Source organism: Solanum stenotomum, chromosome 9 (assembly GCF_019186545.1).
Source record: "Solanum stenotomum isolate F172 chromosome 9, ASM1918654v1, whole genome shotgun sequence".
Classification (NCBI taxonomy): Eukaryota; Viridiplantae; Streptophyta; class Magnoliopsida; order Solanales; family Solanaceae; genus Solanum; species Solanum stenotomum.
The window spans coordinates 26,848,160-26,859,387 of NC_064290.1; the positions used below are offsets into that span (position 1 = coordinate 26,848,160).

At 37.0% G+C, this 11,228-nt stretch overlaps 1 protein-coding gene across 1 annotated transcript; it reads right to left on the bottom strand.

Annotated features, from left to right (window-relative positions):
* Window positions 1–2,506: 2,506 nt before the first annotated feature.
* Window positions 2,507–11,028, bottom strand: LOC125876327 (uncharacterized). The gene is made up of 7 exons (XM_049557484.1): window positions 10,788–11,028; window positions 10,629–10,717; window positions 10,401–10,539; window positions 4,297–4,387; window positions 3,722–3,843; window positions 3,141–3,403; window positions 2,507–3,013 (listed from the first exon to the last, which is right to left on the bottom strand). Exons 1-7 carry the CDS (start codon window positions 10,912–10,914, stop codon window positions 2,903–2,905), a joined length of 942 nt encoding a protein of 313 aa, XP_049413441.1. The 5' UTR covers window positions 10,915–11,028; the 3' UTR covers window positions 2,507–2,902.
* Window positions 11,029–11,228: the final 200 nt, after the last annotated feature.

Here is an 11,228-nt window from a genome sequence, read left to right on the forward strand (position 1 = left end):
ATATAGATGAGCTTAATCTTATCCAACGCCTCAAAACGATCCGAAAATGGAATAAGGAGTCGAGTAGCAAATAAATGGGGATTAGAACTAGATAGTAGAAAATAAATGAAGTTTTTCCTAAAACACTTTTTAGTCTCCCTCTCATTAGATGTGGTGCACTTCATACCCATGAAAAGGACTCTACTTAGTGTGGCTTTTGAGACATATTAGGACACTTAAACCTAATGCTGTGATACCAAGTTCGTCACGCGCCGAAACTACCCCAGAACGCGGACACGGACCTAGGATCACAGATGACCCCAAGCTAACCCTGCTGGCATATCATAAGCATACTAAATAAACTGAAGTAAAGAAATACTGTGTGGAAGCTAAATCATCATGTAAACTGAAATGATGGGGAATACCCATTTACTAAATCTGAATATATGAAAGTGAGAGTTTAAACAACAACTGAAAAGTCAAACTCTAACACTATAGATGAATCTAACTATGTTTGAAAATAGCCTCTAACTGACTAGACGTGCTAGGACATGCCCCAACTAAATCTAGCAAAACTGAAACTAAAACTGAAAACAAAGAAAGACAATCATATCAACCGTCCTCGAAGAATGAGGACTCACCACTGATGCTGCTGAACTGAAGATCGGGAACCGATCTATGCGTGATCTGGAAGCTGAGAACCTGAACCTACATCACGAGAATATGTAGTGTATAGTATGTGTCAGTACTTGAAAGTTACTGAGCATGCATGATAGAGTAAGACTGAACAATAATCATAACTAAATCAAAGCATATATCTGAGCAATGATATGATATAAACATGATACTAAACTTGGAATACTGAACATGAACTAACTAAATGCAATGACCAAGTTTATAACATGCTAAAACTGAAATCTGAACTGAAACTGATAACCTCGTTAATGCACTAGAATCTAGTTGTGGGAGCTACTAATAACCGACATAAAATGTCATGAGTTAACTATGGAGTCCGATGTATATGCCTTATCGAGAGGACCCAATATACCCTGTCAGAGGTATAGAGGCATAATTGGCGTGATCACTAAAATGTAATTCCCATAGAGGAGACTTATAAACCTACGGGGCACGTAGTTCTGGGACTATTCGGGTACGTTGAACCTTAGTCCACTCGATTTTAAGCTACTCCCAATTGATTATGTAATTAACAATTTATGACTGAATTTCTGTAATACGGGATAACTCAAAATACTGACATGCTAAATGAAAATGTAACATTAATATGCTGATAATAAAACATTCAAATATGAGGCATGTATATCTGAAGTATCTGACCTAGCATATGTAATTCATGAACTAAAAGAACTACATAGTTAGGGTTCTGAATTTATGAAAGAATCCACACAAAATGATACTGTATTCATGGCAATCTGATTTGGATCATTCTAACAGTTAAAACCCAACAATTTCTAGCATTCAAGAAACCCTAGGTCTAGATAATATTAAGGGAATCAAGATTCTGACTGAAATATAGGGACCTAATAGGCAAAAGGAACCCAATAGTGAAATCCCACATACCTGGTGACGAATTCCACAGAGAAATCTTTCGATTTTGGGGTTGAAACTGATGAAAACTTTTTGCGTTCTTGGACTAGGGCTTGGTCGACTCTTTTTCCTTCTGCATTTTGATTTTTTAAGTTTTTAGTGAATGATTTGCTTAGAGTAGATTCTAATTTAGTTACTAGGCTAAAACTGACCAAAACTACATAGTTTAGGGGTCCAACGCCTAAGGAAAAGACCAAATGACCCTTGACTTAACTGTTGTCGGGGCCAACTGACGGACCAGACCCACGGACCATGGATCGACCTATGGTCTGCGCTGGTCAACCATCGATCGTCGTCTGGGGTGGAATCTGGGGCCTCGATCCACTGACCAGGACACGGTCTGTGGCTTGGCCTACGATCCGTAGATCCGACTGTGGGTCGACACTTGACCAAAATTTTTGGGGCTTTTAGGGGAAGGTTCGCATGTGGTGAACCATGGACAAGCTTGGGCCGTGGGTCACCCTACAGGCTGTGGGTGGTGCCTGCCACTTGCAACTTCAGAAATCTGCAATTGGTCTGTTTTCGGATACGAGGTGTTACACCGAGATACATGTATCTATGCTTGTCAGATACAGGTATCTAGCAAACAAAAAATTGTATGGAAAGTAATTGTTGAACTTCTATGTCCTGACGTGATTACGACCTTAAGTAGCACGACCTTAAAGCATCCCTTATGTGTGGGTTCAAATTTCCTACAATTTATTTATTTATTATAAATTGTGGTGCTTGTTTAAGAAATTTCTGAATATGTAAAGTTTGATTCGTAAAAACTTATAGATGCGCAAGTTGGGAATTGGAATAGATGTGTGGCACTCTGAGCCCTGTCATTTTTGTATCGAAAGGAGTAGGGATACTATAAAAGAAAAAGGGACATGCAGTAAGCAAATTCATTGTTTGATCACCACCATTTGGGTAAATACAATACCAATAATGTCACAATTCGGATATTACATCCATCAAGTGAAAAAAGATGGATGGGGTAGGGGTGAGGCAGAGTAAAAATAAAAAAATGAAAAGATTTCAAATATTTTCACCACATCCTTGGCACATTCAGTTTCTAACTTAAAGCTATCATTACCACTCTATCCACCATGTGATACAAAAGAATGTTACACTCTGGTCCAAGATCTATGTTCCTCTTGATGATACAAGAGAGGGAGAGAGAGAGAAGCAGTTATGCTTAGAAGATGTGGTTCAATAAATCTCATTGCACAATTATCTGAAGCTACAGTGGCTTGACGTGGAACCTTATATGACACCGTAACACCATGGAAGAACCATGGCATCAAGGCTTAGTTTCTATTTTGTTAGTGGAAATTTAAACACTGACAACACCAAACATCCATGGAACAACAACTGGTGCATTTGGGTGTGCATTTCTGAATGACTCAGAATATTGGTCCTTAAAAGTTGATTTAGCTTTCTCTGCCTGCAAATAAAAGGGACGATGGGATGAGGGACAACGTTGGTCTGCGAAAGATCATTCTTAAATTATCCGGTCCAAGAAAGAAATACATGATCGTTAGTGAATTTTGTGAAGGGCACTAAAAACTAACATATTTCAGCCAGCATTCTTGATTTTTGTGTTGATAAATATCTGGAGAATAGCATCCATTCTCAGATGGGCAATAAAACCATATGTTGCATTTCTTATCATTGGGTCCAGCGTTCTTAGCTTGATTCAAACAGGCTATGCAACACTCAAATACAGATTCTTTAAGGTGGGTAAGTCCCCATCTGACTGCATCTCCACCGTAATCCGTATGAAGTTCAACGTTACACTCAGGAGGAAGCCGCATGCTAGCTATGATTTCATTGTCTGGAGAACATAAGTAGAGGATCAGAATTTAACAAAACAAACTATTCCCAAGTGTTTCTTTTGATAAAGGAGAAAGATAGTGAGAAAAACTAGATCATGTTACAGTGCTTATGCACATATTAAGCGCAAATACTATCTATCCACAATATTATACCTAGTCTTTTCTTCCATGCAGAAAACAACTATTTTAAAAAAAAAACTATGCACAACAACTAAACTTCCATTGAGAAATTAAGATAGAGAATAAAGTGAAAAATTCTTCAGAATCAACACAATACACTCAAATGATTTAGATTGAAAAATGAAGTATGTCATTACCAAATTCTTCTTCACCCTCAGGTTTGTCATGATGCTCCTTATTAATTATTGCAACAGGTATCCAAAGACCTATTTCTTCTGACAGCTCAGCCCAGTCAACATCCAAAATTTGTGCAAGTAGACCTGCAAGATATTAAATGAATTTGTCAAAGTACAGATGGATTATGGACTAGGAAGAAGAAACCCTGGTTAACATCAATGTAAGCCTGATATAGGAAGCGTGAACTGTAAAGATATGGTACTTGGGCCTAACTCAACCCCAAAAGCTAGCTTTGGAGGGGAGAATTGCCCAAATCTATATAAGTAGACCACCAGTTCATTCCCCAACCAATGTAGAACTCTAACCTACTCTAACACCCCCTTCATGCTCAAGCCCGACTGGAGCATGGAATGGGATCCCAAATGGGGTGAACTCAGCACTGATACCATGTAAAATAAGGCACTTGGGTCTAACTCAACCCCAAAACCTATCAGCAGACCACTCGTCCATTCCCCAACAATTGTGGGATTCTAACATGAACAGAAACAAAGTTGTAAATAAAGGAAACAACATAAAGTCAGAAGTAAAAGACTTTCCAGCTTCCTCGGGGGCAATAGTTGAATTTGATGTCTTCCTATTAACAAGCTCCCTGGCTTCTTTTAATTTTTTTCCGCGCCAACTTTCATCTGCGTTTGTTCATAAGAAAACCATCAACAATGATAGCCAGGAAGAAGTAAATGAGAAATAATGGAAAGAATACAACATAACTATAGGATATTGACGCTCAAAATTGACACATTATTCACATAGCAGTAGAACTGACATAAAATGTATGATAAAAGTTCATAAACTATACCTACTCCATTCTTTGCATAGACATCTATCATTCAAGAATGTCTTGAATAACTTGCATTTAAGTGGAATATTAATTTTTGTTGCCGAAGAAGACATCAGACTAATATGGAATTATATACTCACAAAAGCAGTAATGCTGACATGTTCGAAAATATTGCAGTTCTAAGTGGAATCTGTGCGAACAAAAATATGAAGTAACATCTTTCATGGCATACTTTTGAACTCAGTTTATCAACTCAAGATGGATAGACATGCAGGTCATCCAGTGTCTCCAACGAATGGGAAACCACAGAGGGGGTGGGAGATCATTTTTATTAGATTACTGCAGTTGGAGGTGATTGGCTTTGCATTTCCCAAAAAACTTTACACCTAAACAAAAGTCTAGGCCTACTTGCTAAACTGGAAAGGAGCAAAATGGATGCCCAGGACATAGATAGTTTTAGCTGGAAAAGAGAAAAAGATGGTTTGTACAACTATTAAATCAAATCAGGTTATACAATGTTTTTGCTCGTCAAATGGTTTGATTAACTCATGGGCATGGCCCTGGAAACTAATATGAAAGACAACTTTTTCTTTATTTTTTATAACAGTGGGTTCCGGGGCAGATTGCACACACTTCGACAAATTTGACAGTTACCTGCTACTCTCACAGTAAAGGTACCTCGTTACTCTGTCCACCAAGGCTTGGACAAATGAAAAGAAATCACCTAGTGCCTTTGCATCAGGTGGAATTAGAACCTGAGAGCTCATAGTTCTCTACCTACTTTATTGATCAATAGTCCATAACCATGGGTGCAATATGAAAGACAAAGATACCAACCAAAATTATTTGCTTCTTCTGAGTGACACATGTTTGACTCAAGACAACCTCATCAAGAGGGGCTTCCAACTTGGAAACAGAGGCAATATGTGACAACAAAGTTCAGAAAGTATCAGGCAACTATTTGTACATTGTACGGTTGCAACAGACCTATGTGCATGTTCTTCTCAATATTTGGACTCAACTGGGCCATGTTATAGACTACTAAAGATGCATTTGTGAGCTGGAATTCATGGAAGTTGGAAAATCAAGAAAAAGATCTGGCAAATGTTAACTGCAGGTATGTTTTGGTGTGTGTGGACGGAAAGACATGGAATCTCAACTCCAAATCATCCTCTTACTTTCTAGAGCAGCTTGTCCTATGTAAATAACCTTTGATCATTTTCTAGATTCTGTTAGCTCCCTGAACTTATGATAGGATTTTCTTATGTAATGGAGCTAACATTTCCTTTTTGTATCTACTGTATCTTTTTGATTCCATCAGTGAAACTATTTTATCACAAAAAAAGAAGTCAGATAGAGACATTTTCAATGAACTGCACGTTTTTTTGAAAAATTGTAAGTGTAATAATAATATAGCAAGAAGAAGGTGCTGTAAAAAGTCCTTGTAAGGAACTAAAAGGATATCCTTTCCTATTCTTAAAGGGGTTCATTTAAAAAAAATGTTTACACAAAAAATGAAACAAAAGTTAACATTTCATCTCATTCCCTTCAAAAAAAGTAAATAGTTTATCTTATCTTCCATATAGATTTCCCTTTTATCTTAGATGAACTGCACCTCTTTAAGCTTTTTTCTTTTCCATAGACCTTATAGAAGTGCTTGGTTTATGAACAGGTAAAGGTGAATCAATAGGGAGGATTTTTCATTGTTTGTTTAATTGTAGAGCTGTTCAAAACCGAACCACAACTAATACTCCAATTGAAAAATAGGCTTACTGTCTTGTTGATATCGGGTTATCATATTAGCGGTTGACGAACTGTTTGAAATTTTATAGTTAATGGTTTAACCAGAGTACGATTTGCGCACTTCCCTTATGGTTTAGCCGTTAACCCATTAAAAATTATTAAATTTACAAATATTCCCTATGAATTTAAAGTGGCCTTTGAAACCTTATACTTATTTCTCTTAATTCCTCGTCACGCAACAGTTGGCTCCACAAAGACAAAAATGGTGAACGCTCTCGATCAATCATTCCTATTTGTGTTCAATTTTGTGTAGAGTAAACATATGAATTTTCTCTCATTGCTATAGTTTCAGAAGTTTATTGTTGATTTGACTTGATTCTTTCTAGTTCTATTAGTGTGGCAAAGTTGAAGCTAGTATCATCCTCTGGTTTTTCTTGAATTTAAGACTTAATTTCATCAGAGTTTAACCATGAAGAAAATATCATAAGCTAGCTTTAAATACCTTCTTGATTCAACTGCTAAACCAATATCAAACAAACCAATATCTTATCAGACCGATTAGCCGTTTAATACATTTTAAAAACAGACAAGCTTAACCGTTAAGCGCAAATATTCAATTGAACCGCCTGACATGCACCCTTAATCATTTGGGGCAGACACCTGTAAGGTGCCAGGATATATTCTACAAGACTGACGTAACTTTACATGTAATTGTGTAACTTATCGTATTAATCACCTCCTCTCTCCCTACTCTGATGTCCCGCTTCTACCACATTTCTAAACAACCATATTGCACCCATCTATTGGCCCAAAATTGTTTAACAATCCTTTCCACTCCCCTTCCAGTTTGACACCTACTTTCCATTCCTACACCATAAGCTTCACTGTCCTTGTTTTAGCCATGTCATTTAATCCCCTAACATTCCAAGAAATCAGGTTTTGCTTCATTTTGATATGTTGCAAACAGACTTCCTGCTGGTCCTAGTCCCAATTGCCCCCAACTTAACATAACAAATTAGGTTTGTAATCTTTTGTATCCCTTCTGGTCTCAGAGTCCTACAAATTGGAGCTTCAATTCTCTTTATCTGTCTTCTCCTGTCTATCTTTAGAAACAAAGTTAGAGCTTCCCTCTCACAGCCTTCAAAATCAACCCCATAAGTTTTGCTCATCTTCATCACATTATTATAAACCCATAGTGACGCGACATGCTGTCATAAGCCCTAGAGCGAAGCTCAAAACATGTTGAGCGCTTCACCTCACTTAATGTGCGCTTTAGTATAGTCATCAAGGCACTATCACACACATTTCCTTGCCAATGACGCTTTCTGGAGATGACTAAACATATATTTATTTGTATTTTTCTCCATTTGTGCTTTTTTCATTAAAGCCCCAACAGACCTTAGAGCTTATTTGCGCTTTTCACTTTTGAATTTTGATAACAATGTAACGCGCTCATTTAAGCCACCTCCATTTGATTTTCCAGTGGGATTGGTTTATCAACAAGAAAATCTACATTGCTTCCATTTCATAATCTGTTGCTCGGGCTCGCCACCCTGATAAAAGGGAAAAATTTCATCTCTATTCACAATTGTCATCACATTACCCTCTTTGTCATGCAATCTTTGCAATTCCCCAAGCCATGATTTATCGTATTCAACAATTTGATTGTTTTCATTCTCCTTAGACAGTAGATAAACTATATCTTCCCCATGTTGTATGATTAAAATTGCTTCCTCCTACGTGTTGTTTTTGTGAAATCCGTATAAGGTTAGGTATGGGATTAAGCTATGTTCTTTGTTACTCTATCACTATCGATGAGAGAGCTTTTCTTTTGAGAGGTTAGCATCTATCTTGACTAATAGAGGATCAACAATAGGTGGGGCCTCACTACTGTAAAACATTAGACCTTCCACGGAGTTCATCCCCTTCCTAAAGATATTGTTAGGTTGGTTAGATAGGCCCAATAATGTGATCTTTACTTCACCTAGACCCAACTTATTTAAAACCACACCACATGCCGCACACGAAACACAACCACTTATTTTAAAATTTGATGCATGTTTTATAGCTTCTACATGTCCCATCTTCTTAGTAATTCTTGGCCTTTCCTCTAAAACTATGCAAAGTCTAGAGGTCCTGGCTTCTTGTTCAACTCGCCGGGCATATTTGACCCAGCACCAATGCCTCAACCTACACGAGCCTGTCTATAAATCTCTCTTTATCTACCTCGAGAGAATTTGGGATTTCCTCTACTGTAGCCTTCACTTTTAATCGAGCCCATATAAGATGATTTCTTAGGATGGTCGCTACTTCGGTCTCCATCCAACCTCCACAAATGACGCCTACTTCTTTGAATATCTGTTGAGACCACAAACATGGGAGATCAACAATTCTTATCCAACATGATTCAGGTTCCCGATCTGCCGGAACAAACCATACTTGAGTGCCAATGTAGAGCATGTCCAGAAGAGCTCATCCTAATAAACTCATTCAAAAGATCTTTTCTTTTTATATATTAACTAATTACAAAGAGCATTCATCATAATTTTACAATTTTTTTATGGTTCTCAACCCACTACAACTCTCCGTTATATGAATTTGGGAGAGACTAAGCTCTATGAGCTAGAGGAATTCCAAACACAGCATCTACTCATCAATGAACAAAACCGGCATGCGAGCACAAATTCTGGAACTTGTTATTGCCTATCTCAATTTCCAACTTGTCGTAAAAAGCAATTGATTCATTAGTATCTTCATTTGGTAGGCATTTTTCAGCACTAATTTGTTGCTTTCCAGGTGAGCCGAAGTCAGAAACTCACTTGAGTTAGTATGGGGATAATTTTGTGCGGGTAATAGCAGAAGGTTTGGTTTTAAAGATAAAGAGGACTAGAATCTGAGACAACAAAAACTTAGGTATTCTGCCCACAAGCCAGGAATAAAGGAATAACATCCCTTTTCGCGTCTTTAGTAGTAATAAGAAATAACATCCTAAGTTGGAGGTCACTTCCTATACTAAGCATCCATTTAAAGAACTAAAGCACAATAATCAAGTCAGATTCATTTATCGATAACCTTTTCTTCCAAATATAGCCACAACATTTCTTAGTATGGAAAGACAAGACATTGAGACCATTTACTAAAGGAGAGGAGATAAAGGAAATATAGGAAACCAGTAGAAAAAGAGAACACCTGAAGTTTGAAGCACAAGCGTCAACAACTTTACAACATAATTTATGAATCCTTTTTACAAAAAGAAGAAAAATAAACTTGAGAATTTGGTTTCCGAGTATGATCTTAGTTAAAGAATGAAAATAATAAAGACCAATGGATCTTGATACAACAGCTCCTGTAACTGTCAGGGACTGAGTGCCGGTACATTAAAAATCACTACTAAATGACTGCAGCAACTCATTAGTGTAAAGTTAGAAATTTCCTTTTTAGGATAAAATTCAGATCCCATATCAAAGAAATAATAAAGTCAGCAAATGGCTATTGAAGCGTCTGAAGAGTATATAACAACCAAATCCAATCAAACAACTGACAAGACTAACTTCTTTTTGCTACCAACTTCTTTGTCCCAAAAGATTAAACCTTTTGAGAACTATTTGAATTATGCTTTGGAAACTGCCTTCAAAACTAGGTTTAAGTCAGCTTTCACCTCCGCAATCATTTTCCAAAAGAAACAACCTCAGAGGCTCATCCAAATATATTGCATAATCGGATCTCTAGTTTGATTAATTAACATTTCTCATCATTCTTATTCCATTCAATCAATATAACATTTCCTAGTTCAGCGAAAAATCTCAATTTTTACTTATTTTTTATTTTGGTAAAAGGGTAACTTGTAATGAGAGTTGGACAAGCTAGTTAGATCAATGAGATTAAGCCTTGTACCATATCGTAAATATTTTTCATGCCATCTTGATATACTATCAATGAAATCAGTGTAACTAATGAAAAAACATATTATGGCTGTCTCGTTCATATGTCCCACTTTCTCAGTAATTTAATGATGGTCCCATGAGAGAGGATGATAAGAAGTTCACAATTCATGTAGGCTAGAGTATAAAGAATGAAAAGATTGAATGACTTTAGTGTGTAAGTGAAGGCATAATCACTTCGTTGCAGTGTTGCATTGTCACGGGCATTGACATGTTTCAATGCTGCTAGTATTTCATCTGATATCTTCTGTTTAATTTGGTGTGGCAATTGCAGCACATTTTCATCAACCAAAAATTCTTGCTTTAATCCGTTTATCTTGAGGAGCAGGAAAAGAGAGATATATGTCAATGTCATCACGGCATAGGCATAAAGTAAAGAGATAAAGCATGAGGAAACAATGTTACTAGTTGAATAAGTTGCAGAGGTTGTAGTTGTTTTCTTATTCGATTGGAGTCTTCCATTTTGGTAAGCTGATCTGGAGTATACCTAAAAGTTGTATGTATGTATAAATTTATGAGTGCATAAATATTAAATATTGGATGATTTTGAAGGAGTTATGTTACCATTGATGGTTGGTGAAGTGTATGAATGAAGCACATAGAGAGCAACAAAAACGTTAATTGAACAAACAAGAATGGTGGTACGTTTGTAGGAACACCAATTAGAAGCCCACCACTCTGCTCTTCCCATCTCTTCTCTTCTTTGCTTCTTCAACTTCCCACTCCACCATATCCCTTTTTCATTCACCAACCACAATATCAATTTTCTATTCCTGCTTCTTTTTCTGATTTACCAGCTAATCAACCTTCGGGATCGGGATCGGGATCGGGATCGGAACCGGCGAATTTCAACCCAAAATTGGATAAAACTAAAAAGGCATTTTCACCATTTGTTTTTTATTTTTAATTATGACTTGTGTGTTTAAGCTACAAGTCCTCCGCTCCAACTCTAGTCTAGTGCTCCCTTTTTTTTTGGGGTACCCGTGTGTATGAGTGGCAAACGAT